This window comes from Centroberyx affinis, unplaced genomic scaffold (assembly GCF_046629955.1).
Source record: "Centroberyx affinis isolate AG114_WGS23_722 - 3 ecotype Tasmania unplaced genomic scaffold, CSIRO-AGI_Caff_v1 ptg000109l_1, whole genome shotgun sequence".
Lineage (NCBI taxonomy): Eukaryota > Metazoa > Chordata > Actinopteri > Beryciformes > Berycidae > Centroberyx > Centroberyx affinis.
In genome coordinates, this window is record NW_027278811.1 from 695626 (window position 1) to 718323 (window position 22698).

At 42.4% G+C, this 22698-nt stretch overlaps 1 protein-coding gene across 1 annotated transcript in view; it reads right to left on the reverse strand.

Moving 5' to 3' along the window:
• malrd1 (MAM and LDL receptor class A domain containing 1) overlaps window positions 1–22698 on the reverse strand; it is a 51310-nt gene that overhangs the window by 15203 nt on the left and 13409 nt on the right. The window contains exons 9-21 of the mRNA XM_071526100.1: window positions 22281–22386; window positions 21106–21473; window positions 20441–20889; window positions 18262–18349; window positions 17957–18136; window positions 17626–17782; window positions 15367–15523; window positions 15134–15244; window positions 13565–13778; window positions 13228–13475; window positions 10662–10950; window positions 5658–5903; window positions 4885–5042 (exon numbers count right to left, since the gene is read on the reverse strand). Of these exons, the coding sequence (XP_071382201.1) occupies window positions 4885–5042; window positions 5658–5903; window positions 10662–10950; window positions 13228–13475; window positions 13565–13778; window positions 15134–15244; window positions 15367–15523; window positions 17626–17782; window positions 17957–18136; window positions 18262–18349; window positions 20441–20889; window positions 21106–21473; window positions 22281–22386 (2771 nt within the window). The remainder of the gene's footprint in view (window positions 1–4884; window positions 5043–5657; window positions 5904–10661; window positions 10951–13227; window positions 13476–13564; window positions 13779–15133; window positions 15245–15366; window positions 15524–17625; window positions 17783–17956; window positions 18137–18261; window positions 18350–20440; window positions 20890–21105; window positions 21474–22280; window positions 22387–22698) is intronic.

Genomic DNA, 22698 nt, shown 5'->3' on the forward strand with positions numbered 1-22698 from the left:
CTCAGAGACATAAAAGCAAAACTTTAAGTATCATTGAGTCGCATGTCAAGAGTAAAGAACATGAAGTTAAAATGAGCTGAAGTCGACTCCCTGACAGACTTCTGCTGCTGACTAACAAGGAATGCCATCTAAGAGGAGTCATTAAAGTCTCATTAGCATAACATCGTAGTAATGAGTGCCCCTGCCTTATTCAGACTGAAACAAGGCTCTCTACTCTCCCTGAGTTACGGTAATGGATTTCTCTCATGCCACATATGGAACATATTAAACGACAGACCAATGTGTATTACTTGGTAAGCCCTCGCTGTCTTTTCCCATGGTACTGGCCATGCACTGAATCATGACTAATAAAGCTTTGAAATAACGAACGGGACTTTGAACAGGTTCTGGCATGCATGTCTTACAGGCCAGCCGCTTGCTGATGGTTTGTGATGTAATGTACAGGAGTGTAAATGGGATATTTACAAAGTCACATCACAGCATATTAGAGATACTATGATTCAAGAATACATTGAAGTTGAAACTGCTCTGTATGAAGTTGTGATCTGCTTTCTATCTTCTTTATTGAATTTTCAGCCGGGCGCAGAGACAGTAGTGCAAAAATACAAACAATTCAGCCTTCCATACCTATCTGTCCATCATTTCCCTACCAATCCACCTCATTTTGTAATAAGGAAAAATTGTTGTGAGAGAAAAAAATATTATTCCCCACGCTGCACTATTGGTATTAGTACTAGAGCCTGTTGCACAGTAGCTATGTCGACAAAGATCTTTCACATCATCACACAACATTATTTTTAATCTTTTAGTTATGCTGAGGTTTAAAGCTAAAGAAAAACCATGATGCAAAGTATAAAGCTAAAGAAAAAGAAGGACATATGCCCCCATGCTTCTGCCAAGCCACCTGGCAGCAAATTGGTGAGCAAATGGAGAGGAGGTAGTATGGATTGAGAGGGCTTTATATTGCGACTTGCATCCAAATGACACCCCTTTTGTGGAAACACACACACACATACACACACACACACACACACACACACACGCTGTCTCTCTGTCTCGCTTGAGGTGACAGGAGCGATTGTTAAAACCCACTTCAGGTTCAGGTCAATACAGAGACGCACTGCCTGGTTACAGAGAGTGTTTAATAGAGGAGAATATGGATTTAACTACCCATCTTCCTGAAGTTCATGAGTCTAATAACAGGACTGGTGTAATTCTGAAATAATGCATAATGACTTCTCATCTACTGGGCTTTTTACAGGCAGGAGAATCACTGCCAGTCCAGTTCATCGCACCATTAGCTCAGTTTTACGGTCGCTTCATGATGAGAATCCATGTCGCCAATGTGAAGCTTCCTGGTCTTTGCAGCTCGACAGTCACACAGAACATACAGTGTAAGACCGTGTGACAATTCAAGACATGAAAAGCTTACTGTAGTTGCAAAAAAGGGTTGACTGCAGTGAAAGAGCGCTGGCCTAATGTACTCAAAACAGAGGACAAGCAATGTCACGTTCTACTCTGCAGTTTGAAAGCCTATTAAAATGCACCCTTGGGTGAGGCGTGCACAGGCTGTCTCCTCCGCTTTATGCCAATGGAGCCCTGGCTTGAAATAATCTTGTTACTGTGAGAGTCGAGCATAGATTAATAGGCAGTGTTACAGCAGGACTTATCCAGATTTATGTCACAGATAGAGTAAAGGCTCAATCCATAAAACCGGCGTTAGAGCGGCTGACGAGTGTATGATACCGGCGTAGCTCACACTCCATGTCTCGATGGGATATCAATCGAGACATTTATTCGATCAGTTTGAAGGTTCATTTCCTGAGCTTGCTCTCATGGCAATGCAACCACAAATTCACTTTGCTCAAAGTGAAGAGTGGATAGACATTTGCATAATTTAGTTTATCATCCCCGACGACAGTCAAGAGGCCAAAAAGAACAGAGAAAGTTGTAATCACGATACAATAATTATTTCATTGAAATCTTGAAATCCCCCAGTGTCTTGCTATACTGAACGTCCCACTAAGCTGAAATCCAATTTATATTCATGACTTGTTCATTTTATGGGACCCCTGGCAGCTGTTTTGCTGTAAATTCACCTTCAATTCAGAGTGCATCCACTTTTTTTTCTATTCAATCTGTGCAGAGTAAAGTTATGTTGCTATGCTGAGGGGATGCCCACACATTGTTTTCATTATAGGCTCGCTTTATAAGTTCACTTCAAATAAAGGACACATTCATATGCAGCAAAATATACCTAAAACATGGTAAGCCCACATACAATATTTTCCTGGAAAGAATGTTATTTCTGCTGCCTGGCAGATACATTTGGCTTTACCACATGGAAGACATTACATTCATGGGCTACATGTCTCATATTTCATATTTATTTTATTCTAAATTTGTTGTTGTTATTTGTTGTCATTTTACATTTGTTTTTAACTTTGTTTTTGATTGCTGACTCTCTGTTTTGTGTTTGACAAGCCTGACACAAGCCAAAGAATGACATAAGCCAAGAAAAATGTCCATGTTGCTTGCAATAATGGACAACAAAGTTATCTTGAATATTATATGCAGTGGTTTGGAACTGAAAAATTGACTGCATCACCATCTTCCCAGTTCACCCCTAGACACCCTGCCAATGTTCAAGTCCTCGCTTACACTAACAGCCCCCCTGCTGCTGAGCTGGCTTCTAGTACTTTATTACCTGAGGACTCGTATCAGAGTGATGAATGATGACTCGCAGGAGCGGTTCACAGGGCGACAGTCTACAGGATGATATAAATAGACAGGCCTGTTGAGACCCTGGTGAACTTCAGAGGGAAAACGCTTAGTGAGTGAAGCCAGGTAAATACAGGCCCCTCCCTCCGGCTCTGTGTCTCTGTCCAGGCCCATTGAAGTCTCTAGAGTCATTACCATAACTCCCTTTGTACTTACATCACCTTTGAAGATGGCTCACGCTGTATTTACACCATGGTGTTCGCAGAGGCTCATAGAGTGTGTGTGGTGTGTATGTATGACTATGTGCCAGTTTGTGTGTGTGTTTGTGTTTGCACAGTCATTTCTACTCTGAAAGGGACTTGTTCTGAGCCATAAATGCTGTAAGTGCTGTAAATTATAGCGCTAGGCCATAATCTGTAAGTACTAATGTCTTTGAACCTCTAGGCCATACATGCACTTACCATGATTTATATGTCATGTCAACTGAAATGGCTATTGTAACATAAAGCCGAACTGAAAGTCTTGGGTGTTCTCTCTCTCTTTCTCCCTTTCTCTCTCTCTTTGTCTCTCTCACACACACACACACACACACACACACACACTTTGCCCAGCGTCTAATATCATTGTTTGACGACCTCTGAACTCATCACTGTCTCAATGTGTGTGTGTGTGTGCTGATTCCACCACCTCGTCTTCATGACTGGAGTTGACCTTCCTCAAAGGCCAAATTTTGCATTTTCCATCTATATGTGAGCAGGGGAATATGTAAAGAGGTCCACTCCCATACATCTTAGCCTGCCACTCAGGGAGTCATATAATCAATCACATAGCCAGTGGGCTTGGCTAGAAATCTGGGCAAATTTCAGAGAGAGGCTTTATCAACTTGGAGTCAGCACGAGCCTTTAAGGTGCAATCAATAACATAGCAGGGTAGAGAATTTGAATCATAATTAAATTCACAACAGTATCAATGATTATAAGCTCTACATGCACAGGTGGCAGGATGATAACGCATAAGAAGCATAGCAAGGATATATTGTAAATTATCAGTACAGTCAGCAACCCTGCAAGGCAGATTTTAGTTTGAGGTGCTGATGGAGCTTTTATCTCCTAAGTAAGTTAGATTCTCTCTCATACAAACACATTTGCACTGTGAGCTCTGTTGCTGCCATATGCTATATGTAGCATTGCCTTGGCTGCTGCAGCATGAGGCAATATCAGTGTCATCCTTTATCAGCATAATGATATGCTAATTTTGGCAGGCGGGATGCCACCCCTTGCTGTTTGAAGAAGAATAAAAGGCTGTGTTAAATTTACATGGTAACTTGCTGACCTGTTTAGCAAATTGCATAAACTGGTCTCTGCTGCGCACACAAGGACACACTAACAATCATACACGTGTTCTGCATGTGTGCATAAACCTGCATGCACAGACACACACACACACACACACACACACACACACACACAACTTCTGCACTTCAGCACCTTGACCTTGACTCATACCATACTAAGTTAAATGAAGTTGAGAGTACACACACCACAGGAAAGAAGCCGGGTAAATCACGGCAGAATTTCAATAGCAGAAAAGCTGCAAGCAGAACTCTTAATCCCTAAAGTCAACCATGCATAGACAAACTAGATGGCTGAAAGCCTAACAAGCAAGAGACTTGAGAGCTGGCAGAGCTGCCGCTGCACACTGGTGTACTATCTCAGTGTGCCCAGATGGTGGGGTGGGGCTGCTCTGGGCTGAGGGGTGACCATGACCCCTCCACACCCCACCCCCTCACACACACACACCCCCACACACACACCTCCCACCTCCCCACAAATGCCCTATAGATCAAAAGCACTGGCCCAGAAACTGACAGCGGCATGACTCACCTCTCCTCTTCCCAAATTACCACGACCATGACAACTGGACAGCAGCGCTAATATGTAATTACTGTCTACATTTACATGATTTAATATAATCAGCCGTTATTTCTGACTGGGTGTAACCATGGTAACCATGCTTCATGGGAGGCAGTAAATCTGCAGGGCTCCCATTTCAAACTATCCTGGGCTGGCATCAGTTTGATTCATCATGTCCTGTCATGATTGTGCGCAAACAAAATTAACCCACATCTGAAGCAAAATACTGTCCTGACTAGAAATGATTTACCTTGATCAGCAGACGGATGGTTCCTGTGGCCTTGTGGGAAATATAGTACCAGAAGGAGAGTTTGCAGATGGCGCTTGACTCTTTCCATACAGAGCTCCTGATATGAGCTTTATCACCTTTCAGTCCCACTGGTGTAGCCTCCAGATAGACAAAATGACCTTAAGAGGGCATAAAGAGGGAGAAAAAGGGGGAGACAGGAAAGAAGAAACACGATAGAAGACAAGGGCAGTAGAGAGGGAGACGAGGCAGAGGGAGAGAGGCATTGATAACTATCTCTGTACGGGCAGCTCTTGCTGCAGGTGACAAATTACAGGTCACAAAAAGTGCTGTGGGGGAGCGAGGTCTCGGGGTCAGAGGCTAATCTCTGACACATCTCCCGGTGCGTCACAGCCTTTTGACACAGGCGCCATCGAAATTTATGAAAGTTTCTCTATCAAGGACAAGACTTGGAAACTTGTCTGTAAAAGCGACAATTATTTACTATAGTTATTAAATTTTTTAAAAACTTTGTAGATGTTTTTCCCTTTATCTTTATCTTCCCATTATCTTTATCACCTGCAGTACTCAAAATTATAAACCAAGTAAATTCACATTATTCAGTTATATGAATCGGTCATTATAAAAAGAGCAGGGTAGAATATTAAGCACATTTCCTTTTAAATTCCTTTTCCTTTTAAACTGGGAGTCAAAAATCTATGTTTTATATTCGTTGACAGTATAAGTTAGCATTTGTTAGTGACAATACACATCAAGGAAAATAGCATGCAGCATACCGTTTTCATTCTCCAAAGTGTGATCAAATGGAGGTCGTATGCTTTGGACGGATCCAGTACCCAGAGTCCAATCAAAGTTATCAGCCAGGGAGCTCTTCCAGCCACAGCGGCCCTTCTCAAAGGAGCAGGAAGTCCCACAATCCTTTTCATCAGTGCCATCTCCACAGTCATCTGTGAAGTCACAGCTCTGCTCTGGAGTAAAACACTGGCCATTTTCACAAGGCAGGTGGCCCAGAGGACAGGAACCTGGATATAACACGCACACCCAAACGCACATGCACACGCACACACACACACACACACACACACGTAAAGCGCCATTGAGTTCAGGCGCTGCAAACATGTACATTACACACATACAGTACATTCACATGAGGAAACCATTCATCTCTAATTCCCAAGGACAACCTGCAACTGTGTTACTGACGGCCTGTATGAGCTCATATGTATAGTAATAGGTTTTCCATGACCTGGGAGTCAGAGGTCAAGAGTATGAGGAGGGAAACAGGATTCAATTTACAGGTCAGTCTGTTAAGAATTGCATAGAAACAAAAAACAGGCCACAGAAAGCAGTTTCCAGTAAAACATTTATGTCTGCCTTGTGTGCTTCATCAGATTAAACAGAAAACGCAGCACCATAAGGGTTCAGTATTAACTTCAGAGTGTAAAAAGCCAACTCAAGTGAGAAGAGCCCGTCTGAATGCAGCATCAGGGTCTCTTTAAGAGGCTTAAGAAGACAAAGCAGCGCAGGGCAATAAGCCCAAATCATTGTATCATAGGGTGGTGCTGCTGGAGGGGGCTGGAATCTGTTTCTTTTGGCGCCAGGCATTCCAGCGGGGTCAGTGCTTGGCTTTTGGGAGTGTTAGAGAGGGAGATGAGGCGTGATGAAGAGGGGTGGTCCCTGTAATTAAAGGAGAGAAAGGGGGATAAGTCCCTCCTAATCCTTTGTTCCTCTTCAGATGCACAGGACCAGAAGCAATCTGCCCCAACAAAGCCACATAGGAAGGCAGGAAGCCACGGCTCCCCACTGTGCAGCCAGGCTGCCTCACCGCCTCATGGGGAACATACTGTAGCTGTAGGTGCATATGTTTAAAAGAGAAGTTGTGTTAAAAGCTGCTTCTGGTGTTTTTACTGCTTCTGTATCACTACAACTAACAGGATAGTCAATTTCTATTCACCTGCAGTTCTTTACCTCTCTTACTCTGTGAATACAGACTAATTCATTGGCCCTCATTCATTCCAGCACACATTTTATCCTGCTCCCTAACAGTGGATCAGATTACATGGATAACTTTAGGGCTGGGTTTCGCTCTGTGCAATGTGACCTTCTCCCCAGAGACCCACTTCCCTGACTTGTGGCTGTCAGTCACCCCAGGTGGCACACTGCCCCCTGGTGCAAGGATGGCAATCCAGATGCCAGATGAGTGGTTTAAAAACTTCACGCACGTTTAGAAGTTTAGCCTTAGAACCTTTTAGTTTGATCTGCTTCTGGGAGATTTACTCTAAGTATTCTGGAATTGCATTCAAAAGTCTGACAGGTAGTTTGGAAGTGACCAATCATACTAGGTGCCACATGATTCATTGTATTGTTATATCGTTGTCTTTCCTCTATCTGAGACGTTATTATTCCATTTGGAGGGAGTCAAACCCAAGGACGGTGGCCTCACAACAACTGCAGAGATTAATCAATCCAGAAACAGTCTCATTTACCAGAGAAAGTCTGGCTTCCTCTCTTTCTTTTAATCAGTTCTCTATGATGAATGAAACTGAAGCTGAGACTATTTTCTTGTTGTCCTTCTCCCTCGTACCTTCCTCTGCCCTCGGAGCCCAAACACTGATAGACAGCGATAGCATCAAAACGCAGTGCTTTAAAGTCTGATAATTCATCCTCATACAGAATATCAGCCCCTATGATCAGACACTGTGAAATTCATCGCCGTAAAAAAGAAGAAGAAAATGAAGTTATGATACCAGGGGCCACTGATGATAAGAAGAGGACAAAGAACAAGTCCATTCAGGCTGATTCTCAATGTTAGAAAGCCTCTCAAAGTGATACTGTGTGGAATACATAAAAGGCACTGAGTCAATGCCAGGCCAGTGATGACAGTCTATTACATTAACACTGTTTGCAGATATTGGTCTGCAATGGCCTGTTAAAGCCAAGATAAAATACTCAGCCACAGGCAAAAACTGTGTGTGTGTGCATGTAGTGTGTGTATTTTCGTCTGAGAGTCCTATCATGTACTGTAATGGTATTATAGAATGAAGCAGTGGAGGAAAATGCCCTGGGGGGGCTTGAGTATATAATTACAGTGCCCATTGTCTTTGGCCTCATCAGAATGACTGCTCTTCCTCCAGAGCCTGCAGCTACTAAGGAGGCAGCAAGGGCAAGCTTCACCTTCTTCACCCAGCCATGACTTCTCTCCCTCACGGCTCTCTGGGGTGGGAATGACCTTCCCACCTCAGTCACTCCCTATCTTTCACTGTAACCTGAAAGCTTGTCTCTTCAAGAAATGCTTCATATCCCCCTCTCCTCCCGAATCACATCCCCTTCTCCCATGTCCTTCCTCCTGTGTTTGCTCTGCCTTTACTTGCTCTGAAAACAGCAGAAAACCTTTTCTGCTTCCCTAACTCTTTTCTTTACCTAGCATGTCTCTACACAATAATTCTAAGGACACTAGAATACTTACGACATCTATACTGCCAGGGTGCCTATATGTAATGTAATGTTGATGAGCTAGGAATTTAAATGTCCATTTAACAAAGGACCTTGCTACCTAAATTGGCTATAGCCATTGCTATGTTACTTGCTAATGTGTTTTCATACTGTTAGAGGACTTGGAACAGTTGCTTCACAATATTTTTTAATGTTGCAAACACAGAATATGAATGGATTCATTGTTGGATCCATTCAAATTATGTGGTTGCAAAGTTGCAAAGTTATGGAACTGGTCTTGATATCTTAGCTTGCTAGCTAGCAAGCATGGATTTCATACTTTTGTGTTGACCCAGGGACATCATGCCTGATGTCGACCCAGGGACATCATGCCTATAGTTATTCGTAAAATGTAAAATGCATCAGATGTAAATTATATGCACATATCTTTTCCTTAAGTTACATCTACATCAAGAAGGAGCACCTTGATGTCTCAGTGGCCAATGACAGGAAGACAGAAATAACATTCCTGCCTCCTTCTGAACCTCCAAAGTATCAGTGAAGACAGCAAGCGCAGCAAGAGGATGAGATCATACACTTTTGGTGAGATGCTAAGTGTAATTAACAGCATTAACATGCAACCATCATTAGCAAACAGACGCACATTAGATCTCAGCCAGACCGGGCTACTTAGAAGCTCTCTGGTGACTGATTAATACTGCAGCTCTGTGGGACTCTGTGGTAACAATTCACTGTAAGCCCTCATACAGAGAGAGACAGAGAGAGAGAGAGAGTGAGAGAGAGAGAGAGAGAGAGAGAGAGAGAGAGAGAGAGAGAGAGACATACTATCTCCGCTATAGCTGCAAATTATGTTGCAGCCTGCCATAAACAGTCAGTGGAACCAATATGAGAATTAATGTGAATGTCTCTCTGTTTTATGTTCATCATCTGTTTTATCTGCATTCATTCACAGTTATTCTTTACAGTTTGTTATAAGTATTAATCATTTAGTTTGTTTATGATTAGTAATTATTCTTACCTTTATTTATGTAAGCTTTGGCAACAGAATTACTTTATTACCAATAGAGCTGACTGGAATTGAAAATTGAAATTGAGGGAGAATGAGAGAGAGACAGCGGTATAGCAAGTGGGAGAAAGACAGCTGGAAGGAAAGTAACCTGTTGTTGTTCAGACGCCCTAACCAGCTCAACTGAAGACGGCTAGGAGACTCTTGTAGGGGCCACACAGCTCGCTCCATCCCATCTGAGCACAGCCAATCCAGAAAGCCTCTCCTCTCCCCAGTATCCAATACAAGAGAAAGGCTATAAATTTAATAGGGCAATTATAGCCTCAGTGACAATGGCAATAAATCAGCTCTTGTTGTTTTCTCTCGGCTCTCAACAGTTTCCTCGTAAAGAATGGACGGGATGCAGAGGAACTTATAATAGCTGAATAGTTCGTAAGTTTGAGATACAGACAATGCTGTGCTCAGTTTGGTCAGTGCGTAGACAGAGCATGACTAATACTGTCTGGAAGAGTCGCCTCGGTAAGGCAGACGCTGTCCTAAGAGCCTCAGGATGTGACTGGCATGACGCTGATTTCCCTTCAACAGTTCACGGAGATTTGTTTGTCACTTTTCCTTGAAATCACAAGGAAACAGCATTTTGATGGTATCTTGCTTCCATAATTCAGTGTATTTCTGGTTAAAACAGGATTTTGGATTTGGATTTTGACACAATACAGGGGAGGTACTGTTCAAAAGTGGGCGTGTTGGACCATAACAAACATAAATAGTGACACAGTGCTTTGGCCATAATCTTGAGCTATCACAAATTTGGGATTCTTATTAAAAATTAATAAATTCCAGCCACCAGGATTCAATCATGGTGTCTTAAAGGAAACAGCATTTTCAGGGGTGAACATCCACAAATGCACCACCTGATGTTGCCACTTCTGTTACAAGCTGTGAAGTTGCAGTTTTATTTTTTTGTTTTTTTCAAAAATCTGTGATGGTGTTATTAGTTGGAATGTATATGCCTGCATACTGGTACGCCATGAAATATGTCATTTTCTAGGAAGTAAAAGTAATACGATTTTGATATAAAAATACAAGAACATAAAAATGTTGGGGCATTTATTGTTAAATAGGTGTTGATTATGATATGAAGAATTAGCTAACAAGGTGAAAAATTTGAAAAAACCATGAAAAAGTCTGCCCTTAAAAAAAATTTTCATTTCATTGTGACTTAAATCTTCACTGAGGCTTGAAAATTTACAAAAAAAAAGCAAACGCCCACAATTCAACCATCAGTGTAATTGAGACACAGGAGCTGAGGAAGAGGGTGTACCTGCTGGAGGTGGAGGGGTGCTCTCCTCTATTCTAGCTGAGGAGGCAAGCAGACACCCTGGTGAGAAGGTGATGTCATCCAGGCAGATGTCACCCTTGGGACTTCGGCCCACCTTGCCCTCAAACATGACCTGGAAGTCGCTGGCAGAGCTCAGCGGGATCTCCCTCATCTGCCAGAAGTTTCCCTGGTCTCCAGTCAGGTTCAGCAGCAGACTGAGTTCTCCTCTGCTTCTCTTGAACACGTTGAGCGTCCCGATGCCTTCGCCGGACATGTGGAAGTAGAAGCGCATCTAGACAGGGAGTAGAGAATTAAAAATTTGTCAGAGTGTGCAGTTCTGAATGTAGTAATTGTCCCACAGTTGAATTTCATTTACATTTTTGGTTACGCTTTAAATTACAACTTGCTTCAACAATCACAGTGTAATTAAACAGTGAGAAAATGTTATGTAAACACTAACAGCATCTGATTCTGTAGACACCAATAAGCCACTCTTCCATCTTACCTTGACCCAGTAATCATTAGTAATACTGTTGGAGTTGTTTATAGTTTGAGAAAAATAAACCATCACGAAAGGGAGAAAAACAATATCCTGTTTCTCTTTATCAAAGTCTTAGTTTCTGTGCTCTGTGCTGCGTATTATATTTTGTTATTGACGAATTAGACCACAGTCAGATTAAAGTAAGAGCTATAATTTAAAGGATTAGTCCATTTTATCCTTTAAATGTTTACACTGCTCCTGTTTAGAGTTAGGTGTTTTGGTCCTGCTGAGCGATATTCATTCATCCTGGGAACTGAGACTACTTTCTTTTCCATTTATTTTTTTCCCACTTTTGTATTGAATAGCCATTGCTCCTCATTGTAGAATATGGAAGGAACCCAAAAGCATGTGCATACAAAGGTAATTAAGTTTGAATAAAAATGGCCATCTCATTAGATCAATACACTTTTCAATTCAGTCCTTGCATTCATTAAGTCTTGGCAACAAACTGAGTCTCAAAGCAGTGATAAGTTCTATGGGGTTTCTCTCCAAATGGCACCAGATGCTAAGGCGTGTTCATAAGCTGCAGCAGTGCGACTACAGACTCCCTCATAGCCCATAAGCTCACTCTTCCCTTCTGCCTGTCCTCCAGTCTTCTCACTTCTCCTCCCCACCCCTCCCTTCAGTTTAATTGCTGCCTTTTTGCTGGTTCCATAATTGATTGACAGGTCAGGAGTTGGATAAGACAGATGCAATGCACAGAGCAAACTGGGCAGTCAATCAAGAGGCTGTTCCAGGTAGAGCATCAGGCTGACAGCTGGGCAGACATACACACACACACACACACACACACACACACACACTCACACGTGCACAAGCACACACACTCAGTAGTTAGGTTACATCAACTGTGCATGCACACGCATGACCGATGCTTAGAAAGACAGAAGCAAAGAGATGGTCAGACTTCACTTCACTATCACTTGTTTCTATTGGCAATCTTTCAGAAAGAACTGTAATCCCTTCTGTTTGGAGCAGGTGGGAGATAAAGTAAAGCAAATTATTACAAATTAGCTCAATAAATGTGTTGTAAATATTGTACACCCACACAGCAAGTTGGACACACTCCTACAGCCTGCAGCACTTATTATTGCTTGTATTTTAACTCATCTGCCTCGGCCTCAACTTAAATGTCATTACTAAAAATACACCTCAGTACATCTTCTACCACTTCATTAAGGAAGAGGACATGAGGGGACTAGCTTTCATCAAATTTCAAAGTTTTTTATCTCTAGTAATGATCCTGTCAGTGTTCTGATCTGTTATTTTCTAACTGAAAATTGCATTCTGAGTTCATCTTCACAGTTGGTTACAGCACTGTCTCTGCTGCCTCTGGTTATTGGGGCACAGAATAACAATTTACAAAACTGCATCTAGTATCTTGAGTATCTATGTAAAAAAAAATGCCATGTCAACACAGACCTAGGCAAATATGTCGTTGCTGATACTTTTATGCCTCTACCAAATGGAACATACTGCAGTAAAACCTAAAATTAGATTCACGTAATCCAGTTGTCAGCACTAATTCAAAGGAAGCCAGTGGAGTGCTCCTGTTTTATTTGAATGCTTACTGTGTTTTATTTGCTTTAACTCTTTTCATCTATTTTGATTGTTTTATAGCTTATTTTGTTTGCTTTGCTCTTTCCTTTTTTTTATTGAAATGTATTTTTTATTAGATGGTATTTGTTTGTTTTAAACCATGCTTTGTGTGCAGGACTCTCATGTAAAAAACTAACTTTGTTATGCAAGGGGATGTCCCTGTGGAAATAAAGCTGTCAATATATTGATTCTCCAAGTACTTATTTTCAACAGAATATTATCATATTAACCTGCAGGCTGTGAGTGAAAACAACATTTAATCTTCAGTCTAACCGTGTTTCTCAATCAAATATTTCCTCAGCCATGACCTGTTGAATCACTGCGATTCACTTTATTGATCAAGTAATCGCACCCTATTCTATAATTCATAACCTCCTGATGTAATTGCACCCTGTCGTGTTGCTTTCTGCCCTTTGATCTTGACCTGACCTTGCACTGTGTGGTCCTGTGGCTCAGCAGGGGTCCTGATATTCGGGCGGCGTCTCCGGCCGCCTGAGGGAAGGAGCTCTCCAGGTAGAGGTAGTGGCCTGATGGGTCTCTCAGGGTGTGGTCAGTCGATGGCCCGGTGCCAACCGTCGGTGTGCTGCCCGCTTTGATCAGCCAATTAAAGTCATCCTGCCGGCACTGGCGCCAGGAACAGAGGTCAAACTCAAAGTTGCAGCGTCCGCTAAAGCCCTCTGAGAGAGAACAGCACAATAGAAATCAATCCAGGCTAATCTGTTATCTCAAAATTAAACTTTTGTTGGGTATTTTCAGGGAACCTCACTGCAGATGTAGGGGTCCTCGTCGGAGTTGTCCCCACAGTGGTTGATGAAGTCGCACAGGTTGTCCTGGGGGACACAGTGGCCGTTGGCGCAGGCGTACTCCTCAGGCCGACATAGCTGGTTTGAAATCAGCGGAGGGGCACAGTCCAGGAAGTTGACATCATCCACCACCACATCGCCCATGTAGCTGATGCCTCGCTTTGCCCTGAACACCACCTGACAAACAGCAACAGGCTCAAGATCAGCTCTTAGTCTTGTCTGTCATACTTTTGCATGTTGTTCACATTAGGAAACATAATCACATTTTCAGAATACAACACCAACACTCATCTATAATAATATTATCAAACAAGTCATTGGAACAAAACAACTGATGGCCATTGCCCTAGTAAGTCATGTTATTCTCTCTCTGGAGGCAGCGAGCTGATGAAGTGCTCAGGCAGAGGAGGGAAAGGGCACTTGGAGTGTCTCTGATTGTGAAAAAGGGCTCTTTTAGAGACTTTGTGTGAAAGCCCTTGAGATGCTGATTGGACCATCAGATCGGACGCTCTGACTCTGTCTAGTCTGACAAAGGTTAATGGACATCAGTGAAAATGCGCAAAGGGCATGGTATTTGGACTAGGAAGGATTGTTCCAAAGCAATCGAGCCACTAATCCTGACACAGGGCCTCAGTTTCTGTATGGTGACACTGACCTGGAATAACTTCAGCAGGCAGATACATGCTGTGACTCCATGAACAGATTGCGACTCTAATTACTGACACACCAACAACTTAAGACTCATTAGATAGAATTAGAATCAATCAATCCATCATTGATCATCATGCCCATTGGACAAGCTTGTCCAATATAGTCTGCCCTTAACTGAAACTAAGCCAATTACATTGATGTTCAGTCTCCTGAGAGGCTTTCCTTACAACATTCTTGTCAGTTAAACCTAAATGGCAAAAATCTGAATCACATATGTCTGTGATTGTAAACTACAATGAAACACAGACCATATCAAAGGGGCTCTTCACTGTAAAACAAAGCTGTTATGTACATCATATCACACATATCCCAAAATCGTAAACAGTCTTGCACAACTTTGTTTGGTTTAAGAGTTACTGAGCATGAAAATATTCCTTTTATCATATGATACTCAGTTGGTTCTGATGATACTTTGGCCTGAAACAAAATGCATAGTTTGGTTCTGTGATAACCATGTGAACCACAGCGACTACCATAAAACGTTTTTTTTTATAATTGGATAAATTCACCTTGAGTCAATTAAAACAGCTAAATTAAGATGATTTTGTCAAAAATTTGAAAGGTGCTGCTTGGAAAATAAATTTCCAAGTTAGTACGTTATTTTTCAATTCTTAGAATATAGAAGAAGGTATTACACAAGTTGGAGTCTTAAAAAAAACATCACAACCAAATTAACGAGAGACAGTAGAGAAAATCTTGGTGGGGAACCAATATCACTTAACACAAGAGCAAAAAAGATGCCTTTGATGTGAATCGTTTACTTGCTTATTATGCTATAACACACTTGTATGTGTTTCTAAGACACAAGATGATTGACAGACCTGCACATTATTTGATATCCCTAAAAACACCTCCCCACGCCTCCATTTGCTGCCTTGACTCCCCGTCTGAGACCACACCGCATGAGTGACGTTTCCATACTTCAGCAACACCTGCAAACATTACAAGAACGACATATAAGACTATCACGAAATTCAAACCAGATGAAAGCCTTCACACGTAACCTGCAGTATTAAATGAGATCATTCCAGCAGGGTATGACTGCTCCTCTCACTTGCAGCGAGCCCACGGTGAAGCCGCTCATGTGGTACCAGAAGACCAGAGTGCAGTGTGGCCCAGTGGAGGAGATGACAGGTGTCTGCAAGTCAGCGGTGTGACCGTAGCCACCGTTTGAACTGTCGGCACACATGTACCAGCCCCCAGGACTGCCTCTATCACAAGAAAGACAGGAAGCAGAGAACCATGTCATAATTATGTCCACGACTCGCAAAGGCGTGCAGTGAATACTGCAGCTTTGAACCAAGCCAGACCATGCCACATGTTTTTTTACTCCTGCATCTACGAAAATGAAAACAGCTTCTTCCGCATGACAGGCTACTCTTTCCTCATTCTGATCTGAATCATGAAAAGCACTAAAAAGTATTATTTGGTTGGTTCCAAAGACTGTATAAAACATCTATCCTGTTCCATTTCATTACTATCCCTATTCTAGCTTTCCTGCACTGGCTTACTGTACATTTTAATAATTGATTTTAAGACCAATTCCAAACTGCTCTCTTGTTCGTTTTCAAGGATCAACGAGTTCCTAGCCCCAAGTTACATCTCGGACCCTTTGACCCCTTACAAGCCCCTGCGCCCCTCTACCTGTCCCTAGATCCAGACTGAAAACTAAAGGTGAGCGGGATTTCGCGGTCAGAGCCCCTAAGCTTTGAAACAGCCTGCCTGAGGAACGCGGGTCAGCAGAGTCTGTGTCATCTTTTAAATCCCTACATAAAACCTTGTTCTCAGGAAAAACCCTTTTATAAATGTTTTATTTTACTCACCTTTTGCTGTTACTCTTATTTCTTTTCTGTCACTTTGGGCTCTGCTTTTATTCTGCTTTATTCAAACTGCCCTGTGCTTTTGCCTGGTTTTCTTACCTCTCTTTTACTTCTTTGTCTCTGTGAACCACTTTGTGACTTTGTAATGTTTTGAAAAGTGCTATATAATTAAAGTTTTTATCATTATTATTATTAGTAGTAGCAGTAGTAGTATTCCAATTCATTATTGACACTCATCAAGCTCTATTCCCTGTCCCAGAAGCCAGACACCTACATGCCATCAATCACAGATCCGTCTCTACGTCTGTTCCCACCCTCTCTGCTCCAATTCAATTCCCATAAGAGTGGCTCCCCTGGGCTTAAAGAAGAAGCAGCTTCCCTTATCCATTTCACTCGTCCAGGGCTTCTGCAGCTTATCGATTGAGCCCCAGTCAAGAAGGGGGTGGGGGTGGGGAAGGAGAGGTGGAGGTGGAGGTGGAGGCAGACGGAGGGACTATGAAAAAAGATTGTATCTGTGCTCCGGTGCAGAGGGAAGACATTACAGAAATGTAGCGGTTCAAAGTACATGGCCATTTTCCCTGCTCTCACCATCCACTCAATAAAATGGAGATAAGGACAATCAAGTCCAGGACATGTCACTGTCTACCCACTGTGGCTGGGCACTTACTCAGCCTCACAGTTTTTACTGTAAAGGTCTATGCATTTAATGAAGTAAAAACTAGGGAATACAGAAATTCTGCAGTCCAATTCCACTAATCAATATGAATCAAATCCCACTCAAAAAACATTCTACTTTTTTCTCCTTAGCTCCTTAGCACTTCAATATCATATATTGTTGTTGTGGAGACACAGGTACGTTTGCTATATCTATTGTCAGGGTGCTGCGGCTCTGAGCCTATATTGGTGATTTAGGAATTTGAACTTATTCTATTGTCGTCACTCTGGAAATGAATGTCAACTAAGTAGGGCTGGGCAATATATCAATATGATATCGATATTGTGATATGAGACTAGATATCGTCTTAGATTTTGGATATCGTAATATTGTGATATGGCATAAGTGTTGTCTTTTCCTGGTTTTAAAGGCTGCATTACAGTAAAGTGATGTAATTTTCTGAACTTACCAGACTGTTCTAGCTGTTCTATTATTTGCCTTTACCCACTTAGTCATTATATCCACATTACTGATGATTATTTATCAAAAATCTCATTGTGTAAATATTTTGTGAAAGCACCAGTAGTCATCCCTACAATATTGTCGCAATATCGATATTGAGGTATTTGGTCAAAAATATTGTGATATTTGATTTTGTCCATATCGCCCAGCCCTACTTACAACTGAACATTTAGCGCACTTCGTAGAAAATACTGAGGTATATATCGTGTATCGCCATTCAGCCTAAAAATACCGCGATATGATTTTTGGTCCATATCGCCCAGCCCTACAACTAAGTAACTAAAATTGAAATATAGAATGTGTTGTTGGGACTCACAGGGTGTGGTCATTAATGGGACGGTGGTACTCCTCTCCATTGTGAATGGTTTCCCCTTGGTCAGGCAACCAGCGAAATGCATGGATGGGGACTGAAGAGGGGTCGACCCTCTTCCAGCCACAAGTGTCACCAGTCTCAAAATCGCACAACTCCTTCACTGGAGAAAGAGAAAGACAGAAAGACATTGAAAAGTGGAGGACAAGAGAGAGAGGAGAGGGAGAGGGGGTGACAGAGAAGGAAGAGATGACAGAAACATTATGAAAAAAAGATGACACAGTGATGAAAATAGAGAAATTCTGGGAGAAGAAAAGGCAATGTTCACAATGCTCACCACAGTTTGTTTCGTCTGAGCCGTCGGAACAGTCGTGCCTGAAGTCACACACTTTGCTCTGGTGAACACACTCCCCATGTGCCCCACACACAAACTGTCCATCGGGGCAGATATGTGGCTGGACTGTGGGGGCTACAGTGGTCGCTACGGGGGGAGTGGGGTTCACAGAAGGCAGCTCTCCTAGCATGAGGCACAGCAGCAAACACAAGTCAACAGTGGAGATGCAAACAGAGGGAGACTTAGGAGGACATTTATACGGCCTTAAATAATAAGTTCATCTGTTGAGTTATGGCATAATCATCTACCTTCATAAGGGGAACAATCCAGGAAGGATAGGTCATCAATGGCAATGTCTCCGTTGAAATCGTCTCCAACAGTACCTTCTATCAAAATCTGCCAACAGGGAAAGTAAAACGAGGCATGAGACAATTTCAGTAATACCCTCTTGTGTAGGCGACAGATTAATGATGCCAATATTAAACCATCTGAAGAGTTTAGATATGTAGAACATCAGTGTTGTGCAAAAACCCTCTATCTCCAAAACTGTTGATTCTTTAAGGAATTGAGAAAAAAATAGCTGATTTTTCCATTGACAGCATCTAAACATCCCATCTTAAGGTGTTAGGAACTACTATTGAAGCGTTGCTCATTTCAGTGGCATAACTGCTGTCTCTGTCTAGCTGACAAGCTAGCGCATTCCAGGAGTTATTTAATAATGAAGTGTTGTAATTTACTTATTTATTATTTATGGTATACCCACTTTCCCTCAACTGCCTCATCTACTTGTACTTTAGTTCTTCTTCTGCTTCTGAGGGACTGACACCATAACTTGACAATATGTGATGTTTTATATCGCTGAAAACATTTCTGCTATCAAACTCCATTGTAGCAGCAATATAGCTCAACGTGACATTATGTTGTCTACATTTTGACATTTTTTCTAATAATGTTTTAGGGTGGATTTTTCCTTTAAGCTTGCTAGCGAGCTTTGTAAGCTACATACACTGAATTTAAATTTTGCTACAGCCTTCCAATGCAACAAATCACTGGCTAAAAGATTATTGCTTCAGATTAGTTCTGTCTGCAGCCACCTGGCCTGCTGACTTCGTGTCATCCCCAAGGAGAGGAACATAATTTGGAAACATTGAATGAAGAGAGCTTGATGTAAAGTCAGATGGTTAGTGAAGCAACTAGAGCATCACAAGCAGGGAAAGGTTTTCTGCTGAAAATGTGAAGTTTACTATAGGAATCAGGCCAGCACACATGTGTATTACAGGCATAGCAGAGGAATAATAAGCAAGGCAAGTGTCTAAAATGCTGATTTGAAGCACAATCTGAAAAAAAATTTTCTGGAGGTTTTTAGAATTTCACATAAGCATGACTCCAACAGCACTGTTTTGAAATATTTTTACAATAATCAGCAATTTTAACTATCTCTGTACTGCCATGGGAAACAATTTAATTAACTTTAATGCCCCTCAGCTCATTGTTGCCTTCATGCATGAAAGCCTTCTATATTTTTAGACCAGTTCTTACTGTATAACTTATAGAGTTGTGCTTTAGGCTGAGAGGATGGTGGTTTCATATACAACATGCAACTTTTGCCTGATTGGTTACATTTAATAACTTTGATCACCTTATCTATATCACTAAATTCAGAATGGGTGCGTTAGTAGCACTGACAGTCTTGCTGTCACATCACCGTACTTTATCATTTCATGCAATATAGTCACTGTAAAAGCAAATGGATCAATCTGAGACCATGTAATTCATTAGTCTCTCCTTTTTTCACTTTTACCCTTTCTGTAGTCAATTAACCTGACAAACAGAGCTCCTGTTTTCAATGCCATGATGGAGGAAAAGTCTTTAACTGCCTGTCAAGTTTTACTCAGTCATGAGTAATGGCAACAGAACATCCATCTTGAGTGATCGATGTCGACTGGTGAAGCTATTAAATAGAGCTTGTATTTGAGAGAGCCTATCTGCAGCATGCAACGCTGGAGCGCACTCTTTAATACAGGCTCTATTTAATTGCCAGGAAACTGTGTTCAGCTGCAGTGCATGTCTGCATGTATATCTTTGATTAGACAAGGGGGCTGAATTATGCAAAAGATCCAGAGTGGGATGTGAAGTGACTGCCGCTGGTGCTGCAGTATTAATAACTAAATCAACCTGTAGTCCTTCAAATTAACCTTCTAACTTGGCATTTTCAACTAGTCCACAGTGCCAATGATTTATAATGTTGTAGAGAATGCAAAGTGAAGGGAATCTGTGGAACATTTTGTCTCTGTTCAGTGTTAAGTGTCTGTATTCAAAGTAAGAAATACGATTTGATAACAGAAAGATCACTCTTGATATTTCAATATGGCTCACCTCTTATAATAAGTTCTATTTTAGAAAGCAGTAGCCCTAAACACACTATGAAAGAGATTTTTTTTTACCACATTTCTCATCGATTTGTGGAGCATTACGTCCTTTAGCTACCTGAAAGGGCCGAGCGCTGTTGAGGTAGAGAGTCTTCCTGTGCCACAGGTTGCCTTGGTCTCCATACCGCACCCACAGCATCTGACCGCGGCCTGTAGCGGTGGTCCTGAGGTACACGGCCAGACAGAACACATGGGAGCCAAACATGTGGTAATGGAAGCGGAAAACACAAGGGTGGCGGGACCGGGAGCCGTGGCCCTCGCCGCGCCGCAGGGTGGGCTGGAAGACTCGGCTCAGTAACACGGCGGTGTCCTTGAACTCCTGGGGGACGGAGGACTCGATGTAGAGGTAGTGGCCGTTCGTGGTGCCCAGCGTGTGGTCCTTCGAGGGCCCGGTGTTAAAGGTGGGAGTGGGGCCTTGGGTGTGGGTCCAGTCAAACACATCACCGCCACTCTGCTCCTGTTTCCAGCTGCACAGCCCGTGCTCAAAGTTACACTGCATCTCTGGAGCTATGAAACATGACAGGGGAATGAATTGCACTACAGTCAGCAAACAACAGGAACATGAAGCTGCTCATTAACATGTATGTCCAACACTGTAACAACTGTAAAACAAGCATTAATTTCTGCATTTGAAAGATTGAAATGATTGAAATGCAGAAATGGAGACAAGTTCCATATTTGCTTGTGTGAAAACCCTTTCAGAGGAACATTCGCCACACTCACAGCATCCCTCCTCATCTGATCCATCCCCACAGTCATCCACAAGGTCACACAGCTGCAAGTGCTCCACACACGCCCTGCTGCGCACGCAGTGGAAGTGTGTGTGGGCGGGGCACTCCTCCACCGCCGGGGGCATCGAACAGTTCTGGAAAGTGATGTCATCCAAGGCAGAGACCCCATCGAACACCGCGAGGCTGAGCTTAGCCAGCGAGATCTGGAAGGGCCGGGTGATGCGTCCCAGCTGCACGGTGACCCGGTTCCAACGGGTTCCTTGGTTGTAAAAAGTTCTCCATATTATGGTGTTGTTCTCAACTCCAGCGATGCGAAGGTACATGTCAGCAGCCCCCACAGATATGCCTGAGTTGTAATGCCTGAGGAGAGGGAGCGGAGGAAGCTTTAAAAATTTACCTGCAGTAGTATTCTAGCTGTGTGTGCAACCCATCACATTCTTCTTTTTGAAATTACTTCCTCACTCCTGATAAATCATTGATTCCTCTTGTAGTGATAATGCATATGCTAGCTGGACATTATACATGAAGGCTTTTGCCGACTCTGTTGAAAAAAAATGAAATTTATAAGCCTCCAGCACTTTTCTGCCAAAAGTACGTCTCCAATCACCCAGCGGAAAAATATAATCTGTCATTTGACGGTAACTTTTAAGAGTCATAAAACTGTCAAAACATGACAGATTCAGATGCGCATCTTCCCCTTGTGTGAGACTGTGAAATAGGAGAGATGCTGAGAGAGCAAAGAAGAGAGAGGAGAAACAGTGAGTGGAGGAGAGAGAGAGAGATACATAAAGAAAGAGACAGAGGCAGAGAGACAGCAAATGGGAAAGGTATAAAATTGCAGGTAGAACTGCAGGTAGAACATTATTCTGGTTATAACAAGTCATGTCAGCCAACTTCATAGACTAGAGTAATTCATATCTACTGCAAAGTCCTGGGTTTGAATGTGGCCTGGGACCTTTGTCACCTCCCCAATCTTTCCTGTCTCTCTTCACTGCAGACTTTATAATAAAGGCAAAAAGCCCCCGAAAAAATATCTTTAAAAACAAAAAACATAAGGCAATTGATATCTACTTCAGTGGGAAAGAAAGAAAGAAAGAAAGACAGAAAGAAACAAAGGAAGGAAGGGAGGAAGGACGGGTTTTGAAGGTGCCCTGCAATGTCTCTCACCAGAAGGTCATGGTGCAGCCGGAGGCCGACTGTTGGAAGCGCGGTCCTCGGAGCACGGCCCTCGAATAAAGACTGCTACTGTTCTTCAGCACAAACATGAAGTGGCCTGCAATGAGCGAGAGCACAATAAATATTCAAACCACACTCACTATCTACTTTATTAGGCACACATCCCCATTTATGCAAACAGCTTGTTCCTCCAGACAGTGAGTCACCTATAAACAAAGCAAAAGTGTAAAGCATGCAGACAGGGTTGAGAGGTTCAGCTGCTATTTGACTAAGCGCCTTTGAACGTGGCGTGGTTGTCGGTGCCAGACGGAGCAGTTTCAGGTTCTCATAAACAGCCGTCCTCCTGGGATTTTCACGCACTGCAGTGTCTATACAGTTTACCAAGAATGGTGCAATAAACAAAACACAT